General features: G+C 36.9%; 1 protein-coding gene across 4 annotated transcripts in view; it reads left to right on the top strand.

Moving 5' to 3' along the window:
- The window catches only part of LOC115439268 (rho GTPase-activating protein 23-like), a 70,403-nt gene that overhangs the window by 18,095 nt on the left and 28,395 nt on the right, over positions 1-23,913 (top strand). The window contains exons 1-2 of one of the 4 annotated variants that reach the window (XM_030163086.1): positions 11,445-12,187; positions 22,677-22,868. In XM_030163086.1, the coding sequence (XP_030018946.1) occupies positions 11,972-12,187; positions 22,677-22,868 (408 nt within the window). In that variant the 5' untranslated portion in view covers positions 11,445-11,971. Of the gene's footprint in view, positions 1-11,444; positions 12,188-22,676; positions 22,869-23,913 lie in introns of those variants that run through there. The other 3 variants (XM_030163088.1, XM_030163085.1, XM_030163087.1) reach the window with 3 other exon arrangements.

The raw sequence follows: 23,913 nt of genomic DNA, 5'->3' as shown, positions 1-23,913 counted from the left end.
GAACATGACAGTGAACGTTGGGTTTAAGTGACAGGTCTGAGCAGTGACAGTAGAAGCAGCTGTTTGACTGATCCAGAGTCAGCCCGTGCAGATCATTATTTCCCATAAGCCCTCTGTGATGCACTGCTGCCCACTGGTGGACGGAAACTGGAATTAGTCACATCTATTCAGGAGTTTAGTCTAATCCATGTGTGTTTTAAATCCCAGCTGGTAAATGGTCATTTTCACAGCAGAAAATCTGAATTTCTAAAGGAATATGTTGAAATTACACATTAAAACAGTTCTTATTTATACTGCGTGACCTTTAAGGAGGATCAGATTTGTCTTGAAGTGGATGTAAGTGGACGTAAATAAATAAAAATGTTAACTTTAACAGATGAAACTATGTAAAACTGAAGAAAAGGCAGAAAGTGTGGTTTTTTTTCAAACCACACAAGAAAAATCTACCATTAAACTTTAAGGAAATATTGATGTTTCTAAACTAAATGGACAAAAGTATTTGGACACATCATGTCATCAGCTGACTGATGTCCTGTTCATGATGATCAGATATAGAAACATCAGTGTTTTTATCGTTTCTATCCTCGCGTGTTTTTATTGTGTGTTTTTGTCGTTTGTTTCCTCATGTGTTTTTGTCATTACTTTCCTTACGTGTTTTTGTCATTTCTGCCCTCATTTCTGTCCATGTGTTTTTGTCGTTTCTTTCCTCGTGTTTTTGTCATTTCTTTCCTCATGGGTTTTGCCATTTCTTTCCTCATGTGTTTTTGATGTTTCTATCCATGTGTGTTTTTGTCATGTCTTTCCATGTGTTTTTTCGTTTCTTTCCTCGTTTCTATACTCATGTGTTTTTGTCGTTTCTTTCCTCGTTTCTATCCTTGTGTTTTTTTTTTGTTTCTATACGTGTGTGTTTTTGTTGTTTCTTTCCTTGTGTGTTTTTTCGTTTCTTTCCTCGTTTCTTTCCTGGTGTGTTTTTTCGTTTCTTTCCTCGTTTCTATCCTCCTGTGTTTTTGTCATTTTTATCCTTGTGTGTATTTGTGTGTGTTGGTCTCTTGCGTGTCGCCGTGGTGTGTCCGTGCTCCGTCCTCGTGGCGTGTCCGCGCTCCGTCCTCGTGCGGTCATCGTGGTGTCCGTTCAGCCGTGCTTGAGCGTTTAGTTCAGCCGTCGCCTGCAGCCTCCTCTTTATCCCGTTCAGCCTGTCTCTCTTCGTGCTCGTCTCTGTCGCTTCTCTCTCGTCCTGTTGTTTATTTCCACTCTGACTCAGTCGCTCTCAGTTCTCTCTTGTAACAAACAAACTGAAGGGATTCGTTAAAATCATTTGTCTTGTCTCAATCTGAAATAGAATTATTCATTTTTTGAGCTAATGCATGTATCCCTGTGTTCTGCTTGTTTTGCTGTAATATTTGATGCCAGTGTATTGGATTGTACAGATATGAAAGGAGTTTATTTACAGTGAGTGTTTGGTGGATTTATGTGACCACTAGAGGGAGTAGTGAGTCACTCTGTCGGTCTATCATGAGCGGCTTTTCCATTGGACATCTGTGCAAAACTTTACCAATAGTTACTAAATGTCGAAAAAACAGAAGTGCGTAATGTCAGTTTTTCCATTAAATCACAAATGCGATGATTTGTTTATTTATTATTGCGAAATGACATGAGAAGTCATTCCATAAACATGGCGACAAACGTAAATATGGTGTTGATTTGCAGATATTATTATATATTAGTCCTCTATGTCATACTAAATTAAAAATGATTTGGTTTCCTGGTGTGTCCACACATATCACACCATGTTTCTTTTAAAACTCTTCTTCTTCTCTTGTTGTAACGTCCGTCTACATCCGTTTTTTTTTTATTCACCTGACTCTAGTTGCGGAAAAAGGTCTTTCCATTGCAGTTTTGCGTGATATACCAATTGTGCTATGCCTGAAAAGCTACCTCTTGCCAGCGCAAAAACTTTTCGGCAAAAAACGAGAGTTTTGGTGAAATGGTAGTTTTCTGTTAGGTATATTTTTGGGCAATTTGAGGGTCAATGGAAAAGCGACTATGCTGATGAAAATTAAATTTTAAATGTTCTGCCTTGACATTTCTAAAACATTTTTCCTGCTCTGACTGTAAATAATAATTTTCTACCACAACTAACCATCTACTGTCATTACATCTGACTGAAGAAGAAAAATCTACCATTAAACTTTAAGGAAATATTGATGTTTCTAAACTATATGGACATAAATATTGGGACACATCTTGTCTCCAGCTGTCAGATGTCCTGTTCATGAGGATCTGACATAAAAACATCAATATTTCCTTAAAGTTTAATGGTAGATTTTTCTTCCTCAGTGAGATGTGATGAAAGTAGATGGTTAGTTGTGTAAAAAAAATTATTTACAGTCAGAGCACAAAAAATATTTTAGAAACTTAGAAGAAAAACATTTAAAATTACAGTCATGGATTTAGAAAAAAATCAATACTGAGAGAAATGAAGTCCAAATCATCTCTGAGGCATTTTGGAAACAAAGATAACAATTTAAACCAATGATATTTATCCCATAATATAAAATTATATTGTGTCATTATTAGTCGTTATTGTTTTGTATCCCAGACCCCGGTTAGAAAAGAAGCACCTGAACTCAGCGTGTCCACATACTTTTGTCCACATCGTGTATATTAATAGGGTGTAACGGTTGGCTGGTTGGTGCAGGTCATTCTTTCCTCTGAGTAGTATTTTCCTGTTTTCACACTTGTTCCCGTCAGTCGGTGGGTCGTCGGTTGCTTGGCGGTTGGTCCTCGGGGCTTTTATCTGGTCTCTCGTTCCTCCAGTTCCTGTGTCTGCTCTGACTTTTCCGTCTCGCTGTGTCTCTCTTGCCTCTCGGACTCAGATTCTGGGTGACAGCTCTTTATTTACCTCGTTCTCTGCTGCTTTGTTCCTCTTCTTCCCACTCGCTCACAACTTAAGGACTCTTCTTCTGAACCCGACTGCGGGTCATTTATAAGTTTAGACGTTATGTAACTGAAGTGGGTGAGGAGTTTCGTTTGGGAGAGGATGGAAAAGCAGCCAAATGCACAGGAGCTTCGTAGGTTTAAAGACTGAAACTGAGGACGGAGACGATGATCTGGACCGTAATCCATCTGAGATACGAACACAGCAACTGATTATGTGAAGCATTTTCAAATAACTGACAATATAATGGAATTAAGTATCATATAAATATTTGTTATGGGTGGGACAATACTCAGACTTTTTGATTATTGTGGTTTTATGTACATTATTCCATTAAGTGTCACTTTTATGCCAGTTGGCCAAAGTCAGGGGTGTCAAACGTACGGCCCATGGACCAGAACTGACCACCAAAGGGTCCAGTCTGGCTGTGGGATGAATGTGAGAAACACCAAAGATATTAACAATGATTTTAGTTCAGATTCCACATTCAGACCAATATGATCTAAAGTAGTAACTGATCTGGATTTTTTTTGCCTCTGATCCGTTTTTTTTTAGGATTAGTTTTGATATGATTTGATACCAATCCGATTCCGATTTTTAAAATTAAAATTCCATGTAGTTTTCTTCCAAAATTTCAGGTTGCTCATGCTATTCATTATTTTTTGTAAAACGAATGTTTGTAAATATAGACATTTTTACATTTTCTTAATATAATTTTACTTTTTTGCATTAAAACAAAGAGGAAAATTTGGAATTCTCATTATTTACGGGTTATTTTTCTATTACTTTACTGTTCTGACTCACTTGAGGTCATATTGGACTGAACTAAATTAAGGTGTTTTTTACCTTGAAATTAGTGATGTCCCGATCAGGATTTTTTTTTTGCTTCCAAGCCGATCTGATTTTTTTTTTAGGAGTAGTTTTGCCGATACTGTTCCGATACTGAATTTTACAATGAAATTTTGATTTAAATTTGGAGTCATTATTTAAAGGTTATTATGCTATTATTTTACTGTAGATCACAATTGGGCTGAATGTGGAACCTGAACTAACACACGTTTGACACCTTTGACTCTAAATAACTTTAGCTTAATTTTTGCACTTTCCAAATTCATACTGTGGGACAAATTAGAACTTTTGGTGTGCCTCAGAATGAGTACACACAAAGTGAAAGTGAAACTTAGAGACACTTTAGTAATTCCTCTAAGCCTCCTGCTGATGTGCAGCTAAATTTCCTTTTCCCTGCCTTTGGGAACTTTAACTTGAGGGAGCAGGAGGACGTTTGTTTACCCCCTCCACAACTGGGCCCAGATCAGCCCGATCTCATGACTAAATCCGATCCGATCCTCCAAAAAAATGCCAGATCAGCAGCCAGTATTGATCTGTAGATTGGATCGGGACATCCCTAATCTAATGTGGGTCAGACAAGTAAAATACTCTCATAATAATAATCTATAAATAATAACAACTCCAAATGTTTGACTTTGTTTTAGTGTAAAAAAGTAAAATTACTCGAAAATGTTTCTATTTCCAGAGTATCCATTTACCTTCACATCAACAGGATTTAATGTGATCAAACAGCATCTGGTCCCTTTCGATCAGGGGTGTCAAACATACGGCCTGTGGACCAAAACCGGCCGCCAAAGGGTCCAATCCAGGCCATCAGATGAATTTGACTTTAACAGTCTAGGATGTTAAAATCATTTTAATTCAGGTTCGACATACAGACCAACATGATCTAAGTAAGATGTATGTATGATCTAAGTAACATAATAACCTATAAATAATGAGAACTCCAAATCTTCCTCTTTGATTTAGTGTAAAAAAAGTGAAATTACATAAAAAACTTTTTACATTTACAAACTAGCCTTTCACCAAAAAATATGAATAACCTGAACAAATGTGAACAACATGAAATGTCTTAAAGGAAATGTAATTGGACCAATATTCTGTCTGTTACTAAATGTTTTGTGTATTTGTAGATCCACTGGGATCTGTAAGTTATAATGCAAGCTTATAAATGATAAAAGAAGGCAGAAGATTGTTAAAACATGACTTATTTTTCTCAAGAAATTTCTGGTTTTTTGTATTATTCACTTTCTTTTAAAGGATAGTCTATAGATAAATGTAGACAAACTACAATGAGTTTAACAGTCTTTTTTTTTTTACCCTAAAATTGGACAGTTTTCCTCAGATTGTATACTTTTGTTGTGACATGTTAAAATCATTTTAGTTCAGGTTCCACATTCAGACCAAGTCTATCTCAAGTGGGTCAAACCAGTTAAATAATAACATAATCACCTGTAAATAATGACAACACCAGCATTTTCTCTTGGTTTTAGCATGAATAAAGTCAATGAAAATGTTTACGTCTACAAACTGTCCTTTGAAAATTGTGCAAAACATGAACAACCTGAAATATCTAAAGAGAAATAAGCATAATTGTATCAATTTTCTGCCTGTTTTTAAATGTTTTGTGTATTTGTAGATCCAGTGTGATCTGTACATTATAACACACATGTATAAATGATAAAACTGAGGCAGAATATTATTAAGATTGCACCTGTTTTTCTTCAGAAATTTCTCATTTGTTCATTTTATACACAATTTTTAAAGGATAGTTTGTATAATTTTACTATTTTAACTGTAAAACAGATATATTGTCGGAGTTGACATTATTTATAGGTTATTATGTTAATAGTTTTCTAGTTCAGGCCACTTCAGATTATATTCAGTAAGTTGCACTATAAGTTTCTCTTCTTCCCACCCCTTTTCAGGCATGCAAATTGAATTATACTGCTATTCTTAAAATGAACATGTTTAAATGATAAACTGAGGCAGAATTTTGTTAAAATTCCACTTATTTTTCTTCAGAAATTTCATCTATTTTCTTTTCATGCAAAATTTTTAAAGGATAGTTTGTATAATTTTACTATTTTAGCTGTAAAACATAGATAAATTGTTGGAGTTGACATTATTTATGGGTTATTATGTTATGTTTTTTCTAGTTCAGGCCACTTCAGATCATATTAACTAAGTTGCACTATAAATTTCACTTCTTCCCACCCCTTTTTTGGGCATGTAAATGAAACTATTATGCTGTTCCTTTGTCTAAGATTGTTATCATTGTTGATATTTGTATTATTATTTATGTTTTGCTTGTTCGCATATATGTTTAAATTTCATCGCATGTTTGAAATAAATCACTAAAATCAAATCAAAATCAAAGTATTGGTCTGAATGTGGAACCTGAGCTCACATGAGTTTGCCTGTAAACCATATGAGGACTTAAATCAGTGGTTCCCAACCTTTTTTGGCTTGTGAACCCCATTTTAATATCACAAATTTCTGGCGACCGCAGACATTCAAAACTGAGACTTTTCTTGTTTGTTTTTTAAACTTGTTTTTGATCATGTAATAGTTTGTTACACTATGTTGCAAATAAACATTAGTTTTAGAGAACATTTAGTCTGTATAATGTATATTATTGTGGACGGAGGCAGTAAATCCAGGTGTAGATTACTGCACAAAGGGAGAATTTTATTTTCCTTGGTCAGGATATGTACAGTCAGTCCAGCTGTGATTTACAAGGCTGACAATTAATACTGAACAAACAAGAACTGAAACTATGAATTATGAAAGAGCTGCAGCATCTGAAACTGACCACAGTGAACATTTGACAGATAAACAGAACCACAGTGCTGCAGTTTCACACTCACACTTTGTCTGCTATGGATTGTGATTGTCTCTCTCAACTCACCATATATATTTTTATTAGTAAGTTTTTATTTTATCAATTACTTGAAATTTCAGGCGACCCCATTTGAATTCCAGGCGACCCCACATGGGGTCCCAACCCCAAGGTTGAAAACCACTGAACTCAATATATTAACAGTAGGTGTTTGGTTTCCATCCACTCGTGCCTCCTCGTTGGAACCTCGTAGAACCGAGACTCAGAGAATCAGGGCAGAACAGATGCATATTCTGCTCTGAGTCACACATCACATAATGTTATTTTTGCTCCAGCTCGACTCCACCACGATTATGAGTCGTCGCCGTCAGGAAAACAGAACTATATAAGAGCCCAGATTGGTCACAGCGCTTCCCATAAACCACCACAGCTCACAATGCGCCTCCTAAATCACCAGGGCTTAAACGGATAGGCATGTACAGCAGATTAATGCTCTGTTTGGACGTGTCAGACACTTTAACATCGGTCATGTAGCGGCGAAGAATAGCAAAAAGCAGAGTGTAATAAAAGATGTATAAGAAGAAGACGAGGAGTAAGAGGCAAACAGCAGGAACAGGGGATGAAAGATGCAGGGGATTCTGGGAGATGTTTGCGCGAACGTCAGCCTCTTTTATCGTCTTCACATCTCACTTCTCCCTCTTTATCTTTGCTCGCCCGGTCTCTCGCCGCCTGTCACCGTGGCTACGCTCAGGTGTCGATGAAGCAGCGGCCGAGAGGTTGACAGTTACCGCGGACACGTGGACGAACCGCAATGTGTTTTTTACGGAATAAAGTCAGCGAGATTAGAGTCGACAAAAACAGAAAATGAAAGTCAAATCTGCTTTCACTTAAACCCTCTGGATTCATTCAGGTCAAAAGATGTTAAAAAAACACTTTAAATACGGCACAGATTAATATTTTAGTAGCTCTTTTCGGCATAAATCTCGGGAAACAACTTCAGCCCTGCTTAAAACTACCAAACATTCAGTCATTTTAAGGATTTTAACCCTTTAAATGCCACTTTGATTACTTGAAGTTACTGTTGTTACTCATAAAAAATAAACAAAAATGAATTATTTTCCTTGTAACAAATGTTTGGTGGCTGGGTTATTTTATTTATGTCTTTATTTTTTAGAACAAAATGGAAATCACAGCTGTACAGCCACACTAAAAATACACATAAATGCAATAAAAGTCAGTACTAAAAACAAACCTGATAAGAACATATATATAAAACGTCACCATTATTTTTAAAACTATGCCGTATGTTTTTGTATATGTCAAAGATTAGTTAAAATATTAGCTGTGGTGCATTATTAGTTTTTGTACAGCATCACATTTAACATTTACCACCATACACCTTACATTTACTACTTATTTTTAGCCGTTTTTTGGAGTGTACAATTACGTTCTGATGATCAGTTAGAAAAATTCTAATTAAACTAGCTAATGCTAGTCAGTCATTTTTGTTGTTGGTTTTACTTACAGCAGGGAAGTCAAACATACGGCCCGTGGGCCAAAACTGCAGAATTTTAACGACATTCTGCCTGTTAGTAAAATGTTTTGTCTAGTTGTTGATCCACTGTCTTGTGTCAGTTGTAATGAACTTATAAAATGGTAATTTGAGGCATAGTATTGTTAAAATTCCATGTAATTTTCTTACAGAATTTCAGGTTGCTCATGCTATTCATTATTTTTTGTAAAAGGAATGTTTATAAATGTAGACAATTTTTACATTTCCTTAATATAATTTCACTTTTTTGCACTAAAACAAAGAGGAAAATTTGGAATTCTCAGTATTTACGGGTTATTTTTCAATTACTTTACCATTCTGACCCAGTTGAGGTCATATTAGGCCGAACTAAACTGAGTTTGTTTTTTGTTTTTTTTAATTTTTAAATTAGTGATGTCCTGATCTGGATTTTTTTTGCTTCCAATCCGATCTGATTTTTTTTTTTAGGATTAGTTTTGCCAATACCGATCCGATACTGACTTTTTACAATGAAATTTGGATTTAAATTTGGCGTCATTATTTATAGGTTATTATACTATTATTTTACCGTAGATCACAATTGGGCTGAATGTGGAACCTGAACTAAAACAACTATGACACCTTTGACTCTTAATAACTTTAGTTTAATTTTTGCACTTTCCAAATTCATACTGTGGGACAAATTAGAACCTTTGGTGGGTCGGTTTTGGCCCACGGGCCGTATGTTTACCACTGCTGTAGTGCGTCTATGGACAGGTCTGTCCAGGTATTATACGGGGTTTGCCTCGCGGGTAGAAAAAAACCTGACTCGTACACTGTTTACTAATTCCTCTAAGCCACAGGTGTCAAACATGCGGCCCAGGGACAAATCTGGCCCGCCAAAGGTTCCATTCCAGCCCACAGGGATGAAAGTGCAGAAATGAACCTGAACAGTCAAGGTTGTCCAAATCATTTTGGTTCAGGTTCCACAATCGGACCAATGTGATCTGCAGTAAAAATAACACAATAACCCATAAATAATGATGACAAATTTTCTTTGTTAAAAATTATGTGGACAAAATTTAAGTGAAAAAATAACATTACACTGTGAAAATATTTACATTTATAAAACTATTCTTTCACAATAAAACACAAATAAATACAAAGATGAACAACCTGAAATGTGCAATTTTAACAATATTCTGCCTGTTACTAAATGTTTGGTGCATTTATGGATCCACTGTGATCTGTAGTTGTGTTAATAAGAGATATAATATTGTAGAAATTGTTCAAATTTTAGTTGCAACCTCCAAAATTTTAACAATATTCTGCCTGTTATCAAATATTCATGTAACACTGTGTGTAATGTACATGTATAAATAATAAGTTGAGGATATAATATTGCTAAAATTGCACTAATTTTTCAAATGAAATTTCCTTTTTTTTCAGCTTATTCACATCTTTTTTGTAAAACGTAAATATTTTCATAATTTAATTGGATTTTTTTTGTACTAAAACAAAATGAAAAACTGGGATTTGTCATTATTTATAGGTTATTAAGTCATTATTTTACTGGTCTGGCCCGCTTGAGATCAAATCGGGCTAAATATGGCCCCCGAACCTAAATGAGTTTGACACCCCTGCTCTAAGCCTACCTTCGGAAACTTTAATTCGAGGGGGCAGGATGTTTGTTTAACACCCCCACCCCCCCAGAACTGGTCTTAATCTCATGACTAAATCGTATCCAATCCGATCTTCTAAAAAACGCCAGATCGCCGATACCAATCTTTAGATCAGATCGGGACATCCCTACTTGAAATTAGATGATTTTCCTCAAATGATCCCGAAAGGACAATTTAAATATGACCAAATGTATACTTTTGTAGTGGTGCTGTAAATGTTAGAACACTGAGGCTGTTCTGGGTCACATGGTGGTTTTCAGGAACCTTGAATTAGTATTTTAATAAACCGTTTACCAAAAACAACACGTCTAATTTTCTTCAGACACCTGAAACCAGTTGATTTCTCTGCCAATAATGTTCAAACCCAGTGGAACTCAGCTTCCAGCTCTAATAAGTCTGACTTTTAGAGTTTTGTGAGCGTTCTAAAGGGTCTTTAGAATAATACCACAGCACAAAAACCTTAAAAACACAAACGAAGCAAACGTTCTGTTGCTTCACGCTCAAAGTCCGTCCACCGTCGGATGGATTAAAGCAGGAGCCGTTGGGCCGTGAGTGTAAAAGGAGGCGACAGTTGGACCCAGCAGAGACCGGCGGAGCTCCACCAGGAGGCCGGACCGTGGAGTTAAAGGATGAGAGGAATGTGACGGAGAGAAAAAGAGCGGGCGAGCGAGCGAGCACCGGGATGTCAGCAAATACACCCAAGGGAGAGAGAGAGAGAGAGAGAGAGACTGAGAGGGAGAGAGAGGCAGAGGAGGCAGGACTATACTTAGACAGCAATAAAGATAGTCAGACACAACCAGCGCCGGCGTGGAGGGGGACGCAACGGATCGGCGAGCAGCAACAGCGGCGGCGGTGGCGGCATGGGGTCCACATCCTCAACAACAAACCCCCAACTCATGCCTGAACTCAGCTGTAACATCAACTCTACTGCCAGCGTCAACGTTCCACTGGTGGAGTCTACGGAGGGTAAATGCTATCAGCTAACGGCTCCAGCGTCATAACAACACCAACAGGATCATCTAAGCACCAGACACTCTTCTTCTACAACCGAACATAAGCAGAAACCAGGAAAACCACGCCGAGGTCCGACTATGAGGACTACGAGTTTGAGACGAGTTGGGAAATTCGATGGAAGTCTGTTTGGAATCGGATGGAGTGTCATCATGGCTTGAGGAACTACCGTCAGGATCTTCAAAATACTTGTTTATCAGAAAAAAAACACACATGCAATGAGTTGACCGGAGGAATCTACGACCGAACAACGAAATAAAGTCAACATGGATTGAAATTCACATCGATTTGACTGAGAAATTAGTGTCAGATTGCATTTCCTGATCAACAAATTAGTCGTCTGATGGTCTTGTTGGTGTAACTTGTCGATAAACTGATCAAGACACTTGTATCAGAAAAACGCAAATGCAATGAGTCGACCAGAGGAAGCTACGACTGAACAAGGAAATATACTCAATTTGGATTAAAGTTCACATTGATTTGACTGTTACATTATCATCAGGTTACGTTTTCCGGTCGTCTTTTAAAATGAGTTACATTATCAACTTGAATATACTCCATAATCTGTTTTAAACGAGTGGACAGAACACTGTAACCCTCTAGTATCACATGTTCTGTAATCAAACACATAGCCTAAATGAAACAAATTAGTCATCTGATGGTCTTGTTAGCTTGTTGACCAGAGATAAACCAATTAATCAACACTAATAAGAAAAAAAATGCAAGTGCAATGAGTCGACCAGAGGAATCTACGACCTGAAAGCAAAAAAAGTCAACTTGGATTAAACTTCACTTCTATTTGACTGTGACATTAGCGTCAGATTTCATTTCCCGGTCAACAAGTTAGCCGTCTGATGGTCTTGTTGGTGTAACTTCTTGATAAACCAACCAATCAGCACTAATAAGAAACTTATATCAGAAAAAAGCGAATGCGATGAGTCGACCAGAAGAATCTACGATAAAAACAACATGGATTGAACTTGGCTTTTATTTAACTTCAGCGTCATTGGCGTCCATTTCCCCGTCGTCTTCTTGTGATGCTCGGGCTTCAGGTTGGGCGTAGGTGTGGGTGGATGTGACTGGCGGGTATCGGACCCTCGTAGCGCCGGCGTTCACGCGTGTTCGGATGTGGACGTGCTATGCTGAGGGTGTCGGGTGTCGCTCCAGCTCCGTCGGGCCACGAGTGGCGCTTCCAGTGCTCCGTCGGCGTGGACTGTAGCGACGCCGAGCCTCGCTGCATCTGGCTGGCGGTTTTAAGGGGCGTTTCGCCTCGATCCTCGCCGCGACCGACCCCTATCGCATCGCCACGGAGACGGGGCTCCCAGAGGGTCATACAGCGCCATCGCTTGACCTGGGTAAGACAGGAAGAGGGGGTACACCTGAAGTCTAATGTTTAACGAAACCTGAAAAGTATGAGGTTTATAACTATGTATAAGAAAAAATGCATTTATTAGACCGAGAGCAGGGAAATACTACAACCTAAAAGAATAGAATAGAATAGAATAGAATAGAATAGAATAGAATAGAATAGAATAGAATAGAATAGAACTTTAGTGTCACTGTTACAGGAACAATGAAAGTCAGTTCAGCAGCAAATATTTAAATTGTACCAAAAAATATTGATTATATACAAAACTACAAAGAAATATTAAAATATACAAAAAGCCAACTCTATAATATAGATGGAAGAAATATGTACAACATATAATGGCTATATACAGATAATATAGGCTATATAATGGATATATACAGTTAAAACGGGATATAAGATATTTACAGTTAATATAGAATATTTAATGGGCATGTACAGTTAATATAGGATATATAATGGCTATATACAGATATTATATGGTATATAATGGCTATATACAGATAATATAGAATATATAATGGATATATACAGATAATATAGGATGTATAATGGATATATATAGTTAATATAGGATATATATTAGATATTTACAGGTAATATAGAATATTTAATGGACATGTACAGTTAATATAGGATATATAATGGATATAAACAGATATTATGTGATATATAATTGCTATATACAGATAATATAGGATATATAATGATATATACAGATAATTTAGGATGTATAATGAATATATACAGATAATTTAGGATATATAATAGATATATACAGATATTATAGGATTTGTAATGGATATATACAGATAGTATAGGATATATAATGGATATATACAGATAATGTAGGATGTATAATGGATATATACAGATATTATAGGATTTGTAATGGATATATACAAATAGTATAGGATATATAATGGATATATACAGATAATGTAGGATGTATAATGGATATATACAGATATAGGATATATAGTGGATATATACAGATATTATAGGATATGTAATGGATATATACAGATAATTTAGGATATATAATAGATATATACAGATATAGGATATATAGTGGATATATACAGATATTATAGGATATATAATGGATATATACAGATAATTTAGGATATATAATAGATATATACAGATATTATAAGATATATAATGGATATATACAGATAATTTAGGATATATAATGGATATATACAGATAATATAGGAATATATAATGGATATATACAGATAATATAGGATATATAATGGATATATACAGATAATTTAAGATATATAATGGTTATATACAGATAATATAGGAATATATAATGGTTATATGCAGATAATATCGGAATATATAATGGTTATATGCAGATAATATAGGATATATAATGGTTATATGCAGATAATATCGGAATATATAATGGTTATATGCAGATAATATAGGATATATAATGGTTATATGCAGATAAGATAGGATATATAATGGATATATGCAGGTAAAATAGTGATAAGAATAAGAATCCCAACAGATGTGGAATCAGTGCTTACTGAAGTTTAAAGTCAGATTTTTGGTTCTTACATAAAGTTGGAGAAACCAAGAGGTTATTTATGGCTTTAAATTATTCATAAATGACTCAACTATGCAGACAGAAACACAACCGTAGTCTGTGATTTCCCCATTTAGAAGATTTTTTTTTTTTTTTTTGAGTATGTGCTGATATTCACAGCATTAAATCAAAATATAGAAAATGAGTTCAGTCTGTGTTTATTAAACAAGATGAACATGACAGAAAAGAGGATGATTAGTTCTATTTTTTTTTCATATAATAATGCCTGCTGTGTTCACCTTTTTTTTCCTATTTTTAATTTTCTTTTCGGACTAAACACAGTCTGGTTAGTTGGTGTTATTTTGAGTATAAAAACCTTTTAGTTCATAATGTGTGGACATTGTTGGACTCAGCTGGTGACAGAGGTTCATTCACTGTTTTATACTTTTTTTCTGAAGTTGTGAGTGTTTGTTGAATGTGTCGTAGTAGCTCGTATTAAAATAAATAAGACAAAGTACAGATATGAGCATGAAAATGTTCTTACAAAGCCTAATGTTCATAATATAATACACTGTAGATCATGTACAGTGTTTTATCATTCACTCAAAGGTGTCTCTGTCAAACCACAGATGTTCATCTAAGTGTTTTACTTCCACACCCAAGAATTCATGAATGGAAAATAAATATTCAGTACTTAGATTTGTGAAAGCAGAATATAATACAAACATTTGACCAATGAGATCAATCGATGTGAATGTTCCTAGTTACTGTAAACCAGTCGTCCTATAACAGTGTCTGTCCTCTAGAGTCTGAGGTAAAACCACAAAGAGCAGAATCAGAAACACTTTATTAATCTCAGAAGGGAAATTTGTGCGTTACAGTTGTTCAAACACCAGTCGCTTTTCCATTGACCCTCAAATTGCGTAAATATAACTTGAGCATAAAAATTTACCAAACGGAAAAAGGACAATTTCGCCAAAACTCTTGTTTTTAGGTGAAAGGTTTTTGCACTGGCAAGAGGTGGTTTTTAGGGTGTAGAGCAATTTTTGACAAGTTTTTGAAATTTTACAAGTGTGCCTTTCCTTTTAATGTTCCATGTTCTGATGGTTTATTACATGTAAATGGTCACAGATATCAATATAGTTCCTGTTGATCACTGATAGGAAGTCATATATGGACTTTCATTTGGGTTCATGACCTTTGACCTTGAATGACAAGGTCTACATTTGAACAATCTTCTCTGAAACTACAGGCTGGATTCATTTAACGTTTTAGATGTATCTTCCTTGGGACAATGTTTACAAAGTTTCACAGTTTTGAGAAGTTTCGATTTTTACATTTTTGACAATTTTTTCAGTTATTTCAAACGTCCCTTTACTTGTAATGGTCTATATTTTGACAGACTGACTGACTTTAATGATTCCAAACTGGGGTATTGTAGAGCAGCAGCATGATACACAGCAAAAACATAATATCAGATCAACATAGAATAGAGCCACAAACACACTATACAGAATGAGGTGGAAGGATAAAAAACAAAAATGGTACAAAAACAGTAAGATGTAATAATACACCATAATGTGCAACGTAAACTGGAAATTGTTCAGTACAATGGACAGTAAAGTGTCAAAGTGGAAATATGTGAATGACTGGATTTGAACATTAGGCAGTGGTGGGTTGGTAGGTGGTACATGGCGCGAGTTTTGTAGGGGGGTCCGGGGGCATCCTCCCCCCGAAAATTTTGAAATTTAGAACTCTCTGAAATTTCTGGCCTTTTGAGGAATGAAGCACACACTACACGCACACACAGGCTAAATTTTAGATCTAATTTTCCGTTTAAATAAGATAAATGGATTGAAGTCTCATTGTCAGCCAATGAGGGTAAGGCAAGTGATGTTGCCAGGCGGGTGTCAGACAATACCAAGGCACACAAAGGGGTGTTGATTATGTTGTTCTTATTTCCTGTCTGCAGCACTTTGCGCCAATACAAAGGAATGTATTTTTTCAAATTCAAATCTCGTTATCATTACGCTGGACGATCACACACACAAAAAAAACACCATCACGCTGCTTGAAAGACAGCGTCGCAGGTCAGATCTCAGCGTTGGGGCCCCCCAGGGACAGCGTCAGGGGCGCCGATGTTCAATGACGCTAGCAAGAAACCTGAAATTCATTTTAGTTCAGGGGCCACATGTACCCCAACATTATCTCAAGTGGGCCGGACCAGTGAAATAATAACAGTAAAAAAAGTAAAATCACGTTATGATAATTTTTACATCTACGTTTCCTTCAAAATCTGAGTAACATGAATAACTTGAAATGTCTTAAGAAAAGCAAATGTAATTTTAGCAGTATTCTGCCTCAAGTTACCAGTTTATCAGTTACACATGCATTCCAACTGACATTATTATCACAAATACACAAAACATCTGGTAACAGGCAGAATATTTGTAAAGTCGCATTTACTTCTCTTAAGACATTTCAGGATGTTCATATTTTTTTCAGGTTAGTCACATTTTTAGTCAAAGGATAGTTTGTTAATGTAAACATTTCATATAATTTTACTTTTTTACATTAAAACAAAGATCAAATCTGCCGTTGTCATTATTTATAGGTTATTATGAGACTATTTTACTGATCTGACCCAACTGAGATCTGTATGTGAAAACTGAATTAAAATGATTTTGACACCATAGATTGTTAATATCTTCTGTGTAATTTTTGCATTTCACAAATTCATCCCAGGGGCCGGGTTGGACCCTTTGGTGGGCCGGATTTGGCCCCCGGGCCGCATGTTTGACACCTGTGGTTTAGAACATGTAAATGGTTCCAGATATCAGTCTAGTTCCTATTGATTACTGATAGAAGTCATATATGGACTGTGATTGGATGAGTTGAGTTCTCCTCCAGTCAAAGTCCCGCCCACTTCTATAGTTAGATTGATGTGCATCCAGACCACAGAACCTGAACAACCTCACACATTCACCTTTTTGATTCTTAATAGAACATGACGCTGAAGTACGGGGACACTGGTCTTATTTTTCCTACTTTTCTGGACCGCGGCTCTAAACTCCGCCCCTTGCGTCTCGGTTCTGGAGGATCCTCATCCCATCTGATCTGATGACTCCAGACAGGTGGATTTCCTCTGGGATGCCCCTCCCGCCATCTTGCTTTTAACCTTTCCTGTCGGTTCCCATCAGCGCTCGGGAAGGACGCCGTTACCCGCCGTCCCTTCGCTTTCCCGCGGTAGATACCCCGTCGCCGCTCGCCACCACCACTGCCGCCGCTGTCGTGTGCGGTTCGAGTCTCGCCACGTGGTTTTTGATTCATGCGTCTCCTTTAGGTGTTACGTAATGTGCCACCGAGGGGCCTGTTGACGAGCAGAGGGGAAGGGAGTCGAGGATGATGCCCTTGCCACGCACACATGGAGCGTCGTGTTGCTTTATTTAAAGTCTGGTGTGTGTTTGCGTACGGGTGTGTGTATGTGTGTGTGTGCGTTTGGCCTTCGTCTGTTCAAGTATGCATCGACGATCATACCGTCTCCATCACATGCCTGAGTGTGAAGGAGCGTCTCTATAATCCAGCTTTTAGTCGATATGCTGACAGAGTGTGTGCGGTTACACAAAGTATCTGTCAGTTTGCATTATTTGATGTGTGTATTCAGGGTGGATGTGTGTCTTTCTGCATTGTGTCACTCTTTGTTCTGCTCTCCACTCGTTTCGCTGTGGTTTGATGTGTTTTCTGCCGTTTACAGACTAAATCTGAGGAAGAATGAACATTTACCGCAACAGAAGAAAAAGTATGATTCAGCTCTTATTGTTTATAGCAGTTATTTCCATGTATTATACTGAGTTTGTCTATTGCACAGGTGTCAAACATGCGGCCCGAGGGCCAAATCCGACCCGCCAAAGGGTCCAGTCCGGCCCCTGGGATGAATTTATGAAATGCAAAAATTACACTGAAGATGTTAACAATCAAGTCTGTTAAAATAATTTCAGGTAATTTCAGTCTGAAGTGGATCAGAACCAGTAAAATACTGTCATAATAACCTATAAATAATGAAAACTTTAAATTTGTCCCTTTGTTTTAGTGTAAAAAAAAAAAGTAAAATTACACAAAAGCATTGACATTTACAGACTAGCCTTTTACAAAAAATGTGAATAACCTGAAATGTCTTTAGAGAAGTATGTGGAATTTTCATAATATTCTCCGTTATTTAATGTTTTGTGTATTTGTAGATCCACTGTGATCTCTAAGTTGTGATTCACATGTAGAAACGATAAACTAAGACGTAACATTGTTAACATTGCACTTATTTTACTAAAGAATTTTCAGGTTCATATTTGTTTATGCTATGTTCAAGTACAATTCATAGACGTTAACATTTTTGTACCTGCATGTATCTGGGCTCCTACAGCTTCCAGTACTGTCCCATTTCACGAATCTCCACCTCGTCTGAAAGAACTGGAACTGGGCTGAACTAGGCCATATCAGCAGACAGGACGTTGTTCTAAATGTCTTACTTTAAACTAATACAGAATTTACTGGTGTAAGAATGAAAAACAGAGTCTGAGGTCGAAAGTAAGGCTTGGAAATATATTAATTCAACAGTTTTTGCTTTCTGAAAACTATGAAAAATGCTGTTTTCTTAGTGGATTAAGAAAGTCTTAGAAACAGTTATTTATTTGTTGATGATGCCATCTGTATGATTTTTTTATTTTTTTTTAAATTTTTTTATTTTTTTTATTTTTTTTAGATTTTATGAACATGAACAGAAAAAAATGCAATTTTAACACAATAAGCACTGGTAGAAAACGACTTGTCTATCAGTTCAGAATTATCAACACAGTGAAAGCTTAACTAATTACAAAAGGTTAAAGGTTAACTCGCTTTATTGATCCTGTAACAAAATTTGATCTCTGCATTTTACGCATCCTAATACATACACACAGTACCTAGCATTAGCATTAGCATATTGGGAGCAGTGGGATTCCATTGAAGGCAATCAGCAACCAGTGCATTATGGGAAGTGTTTCATATATTACAGAATGATGTGGTTTAAGGTGTGACGTGAGTCCTGTTGAAAAAAAAAGTTTTACACCCAAAAGAAAGATTTCCTTCAAACTACATGAATGATTTAGTTGTAATGACTAGGGCTGTGTATTGGCAAGAATTAGGCGATACGATACAAATCACAATACTAGGATCACGATACAATATATCATGATAGATCATGACACTGTTAAAAAGACAATTTTTTGTTTCTTTTTTTAAAATGATTATTTCCTTGAAGAATTGAAGTACACACAAAATCTGCACAAATACTAAACACATTTTTATTTGATCACAACATGATCTAATGCTATATCAAAAAATGTTCCTGTGTTCAAACTTAAATTCTGTTTTACAGACATTACAGTTTCAGATCCTGTTCAAATGTTCATATTCTATTAGTTCAGAACTAACATCAGAACAGTATTTTTGTGCAATCCCAGCAATGGAACAAACATTATTTAATTAAAGAGTGTTAAATAAGAATAAATAAAATATAAACAAAAAAGAAAAACTAAAAACATAAAATGAACCTCCACAATATCTGCATTGGAATAAACACCTAAAAATATTGATACAGTACTTTTGAATATCGATACAGTATTGTGAAATGAAATATGGTGACATATTGCAGAACCCATATTTTCTTACACTCCTAGTAATGACACCGCTGCAAATCCCGAGTCCTCTATTCAACTGAGGTCGTACAGTTGGGCCTTTAGCGGCGTTGGATCGGTCAGATTTTGGCGTTTCACACTGGTGTCCACCGTCCTGTCCACCACCTCACCTCAGTGTAAACAGCCTCGTCACATGACCAGCAATCCAACACAACAATGGGCGCTGCACACATCCTCCACACACTGGCACAGATATGATGACACCGAGCTTTGGGGCTTCGCACAACAACACTCAGCAACACACCCACAGACCGACACACAGAAATGTCAGTGGGCAGGGATCCTCGGAGGGCTATTTTCACTCTGTTTGTGCAGTGACGGTGGAATAATATATGTTACATAACGCCATAGGAGTCATAAAAAAAGCTGCGAATCCACCACAGATCATGATCCGATAACACACTCGCTAACAAGCTATTATTTGTTTCAACATCAGATGGAAAAGTCAACCTCTGCTGGCATCCAGGGATCTAATCTGATTGGCTCCTCTCTCTGGAAAGTGGAAAGTCTCCACCCTGGCGTTTCTTGGAACTATTCTTAGAGGCGGAGGTTTCCCCAAATCACATCTATGAATGGGCTCGGCCGTCCACTTCCTGTCTTAAGAAACAGACTTCCTGTTGTTTGTGTGACTGGCTGATGCAGAGGTTCGTGTGTCGATGATAACCCACTCCTATCACCTCTGGGTCGGGTTGAACAGGTTCTGTATGATGAATAAAAGGGGTTTTCCTGATTTTTTGGTTTAGAATTCCAATCCATGATCACGTCTTATTAAATATAGGCGAGTTACAACCAAACTACGACCACTTTTCCTTTAGTTTCTCTGCTTTCTGGAGGATTATTAACTCACTGGCCATCAGCTACTATGAAGATGTTGTGGTTGTTGTCATCCTCGTCTTCTTCAGCATCTTATTTGTCATCTTCTTCTTCTTTGTCGTGTTCTTCGTCATCTTCTTTGTCATCTTCTTCGTCGTCTTTGTTGTGTTCTTCGTCGTCTTCTTTGTCATCATCTTCTTCATCTTTGTCGTCTTCTTCTTCGTCTTCTTTGTCGTCTTCTTCACAGTGTTCTTTGTTGTGTTCTTCGTCGTCTTCTTTGTCGTCGTCATCTTCGTCATCGTCTTTGTCGTCATCTTTGTCATCATTTTTGTCGTCTTCGTCATCTTTGTTGTCATCTTTGTCATTGTTTTTGTCGTCGTCTTTTTCGTCGTCTTTGTCTTCGTCGTCTTTGTCGTCGTCGTTGTCGTCGTCTTTGTCGTCGTCTTCGTCGTCTTCGTCGTCTTCGTCGTCTTCGTTGTCTTCGTTGTCTTCGTTAGCCATTTCTTCAGACATCTTGTCTGACAAAACTATTGGTCGGATCCATTTCAAATTTTTTATATATCATGCTTGGGACGATGTCTTCAAAGTTTGATTACAGCGTTTTGAATTTTTGAAAAATTTTTGAAATATAACATTTTTTTACATTTCCTTCTATAATGGTACATATGTTAATGGTTTATATCATGTAAATGGTTACAGATATCAATCTAGTTACTATTGATCACTGACAGGAAGTCATATATAGACTTTCATTTGGGTCCATGACCTTTGACCTACCTTGAAGGGTCAAACACAAGGTCACCAATGTCTACATTTCAACGCTCTTCTTCTCTGAAACTACTGGTCGGATTCATTTACAATTTTATATGTAGCTTTGTTGGGTCAATGTCTGCAAAGTACAGAAGAAGATTAGGGCCATTGGAAAAAATAATTTACAATTAAGGTCCAATATATATTTTTTATTATAATTTCGAGAAAAAAGTCCAAATTCTGAGAAAAAAGTTAGAATTCAGACTTTTTTTCTTAGAATTCTGATTTTAATCTCAGAGCAATAATTAAAAATAAATAAATAAACAGTCACACTTCTGAGAAAAAAGTCAGAATTCTGAGATTAAAGTTAGAATTTTTCTCAGAATTCTGACTTTTTTTCTCAGAATAATAATAAAAAAAATATATTGGACCTTAATTTTTTTTTTCCCAGTGACCCAAATCTTCTTCCGTAACAAAGTCTATTCACAGTTTGTTTGTTTGGTTTGTTTTTTTGACAAATTTGAAATATTTATAATTTTTACCTTTCCTTCTAATGGTCCATATTTTAATGATTTATAACTTGTAAATGGTTCCAAATATCAGTCTAGTTCCTATTGATCACTGATAGCGCAAAAACTTTTAATCGAAAAATTAGACTTTTGGTGAAATTGTTGTTTTTCCTTTAGGTAAATTCTTATGCAGAAGTTATATTTGCACGGTTTGAGGGTCAATGGAAAAGCGACTAATGTCTACAGAGTTTGGTCACAGTTTTCAGAAATTTTGATGACTGAATTTTTACTGAATTTTTGAAATATTAAGATTGTGCCTTTCCTTCTAATGGTCCATATTTTGATGGTTTAGAACATGTAAATGGTTCCAGATATCAGTCTAGTTCCTATTGATCACTGATAGAAGTCATATATGGACTGTGATTGGATGAGTCGAGTTCTCCTCCAGTGAAAGTCCCGCCCACTTCTGTTGTTAGATTGATTTGCATCCAGACCACAGGACTGAAGCATAGAACAGAACCTGAACAACCTCACACATTCACCTGGTATTACAGAACATGACGCTGACATGCAGGGACACTGGAACTATTTTTTGGCTCTACTCTGCTTTTATTTGTGGTTGAACTGGTTTAGCCTGGTTTAGCCTTGGTGTTTTGATGTGAAACTCTGGCTGGATTCCACCTCCTGTACCCACAGATCTGTCCGTGGATGTTTGTAGTCCCACTCTTGTCTTTGTCTATTGTTCATATGATTTTCCAGGTTAGTGTTTATGAGGCCTAATAAGTTCCTGTTGTTCCGTGACTGTTATTAATAGACAGCGTTTATTTTTAACTCCACCATTGTTGGCCAGAGGTAATAAATGTGATTATAGGTGAGGCCGTTGAGGGGAAAATGGCGTTTCCTCCTTAGAGAGAGGAAGTCTGTGAGAAATCCCTGGCATTGGTGGAATTCCGCCCTGGTTGTGCTCAGTGACTAAAGCCACGCCCACAGCGTCCTCCCACGCTTCCCTTCGGACGAATCCACCTATAGATGGACCCGCGCTTTCACAACATTCGCTCCCTGGACATGAAACTGCGAGCGTACTCCAGGATTTACATGGTGAAGTTTTACATGGTCAACTCTTCTCAACAGGCTAAAGGGCGGAGAGATGGCATGGTGTCGTCCAATGAGAACAGACGGCGGCCTCTGTCGTCGGGCGAGGTGGAGGGCGTGTCGTGGCAGGGCCCGCGGACCATCTTCCTCCAGAAGAACTTGCAGGGGTTCGGCTTCACCCTCCGCCACTTCATCGTGTACCCGCCGGAGTCGTCGCTGCACAGCCTCAAGGTAAAGTCGAAACGTTCCTTAATGAGCCGAATTTTGGCACTAATGTCACAGCGGTTCGTTCATCTGTCAGGTTCGACTGAGTCTGCTGCCTGTTCTTCATAAGGTCACGTACAAGGTTCTAATAGTTTTGGATTTTTCATTATAGTTTAGTTTTATTTAGAACAACGGCGACTAAAAACTTGACAAAATAATAAATAAGGTGGAAATGAAGTTAAAAAAAAAAAAAAACTAAAATGAGCAACAAAATGAACAAAAAAAGTCAAAGTGATCAATAAAATGAACAAAATGAATAACAAATCAACAAATTAATAAGTAACATGAACAATATAAGCCACAAACTGGACAAAATTGAAGAAAAAGTCATTAAATAGTCAACAAAATGAGCAAAAAAGAAATAAGATAATAAATAGTATGAATAAAATGAGCGAAATGAATTAAAAATGAACAAAATAAGGATGGAGACACTGGGTTTATATATACATATATATATATATATATATATATATATATATATATATATATATATATATATATATATATAAATAAAATGAACGACTAAAATTTTCCGTCATTGACAGATTTTTTTTTTTTTAAATGATGGAAAATTCTGAAGGCCGTCTGTCATTTTGACAGATTAAAATACTGAAGGTAATCTACCAAAGACAGTTTTCACACAACACTGTGAACAGAACCTGCTGCAGGATGGCTGGTCTGTCTGTGAGCAAGGCATCAAACATTCTATAACAGCATCCACCTGTAAAGAACCAACAGCACCACTGTTCACAACTACACTGAATACAACAGCAGTACTGCAGTCACATGACTCACTGTTAGTCCACCTGTAGTAGACCCCCTGTCCAGTTAGTCCACCTGTAGTAGACCCCCTGTCCAGTTAGTCCACCTGTAGTAGACCCCCTGTCCAGTAAGTCCACCTGTAGTAGACCCCCTGTCCAGTTAGTCCACCTGTAGTAGACCCCCTGTCCAGTTAGTCCACCTGTAGTAGACCCCCTGTCCAGTAAGTCCACCTGTAGTAGACCCCCTGTCC

Source organism: Sphaeramia orbicularis, chromosome 19 (genome assembly GCF_902148855.1).
Source record: "Sphaeramia orbicularis chromosome 19, fSphaOr1.1, whole genome shotgun sequence".
Taxonomy (NCBI): Eukaryota; Metazoa; Chordata; class Actinopteri; order Kurtiformes; family Apogonidae; genus Sphaeramia; species Sphaeramia orbicularis.
Note: the sequence above shows the minus strand (reverse complement) of the source record. Positions and strands in the feature narration are given on the sequence as shown.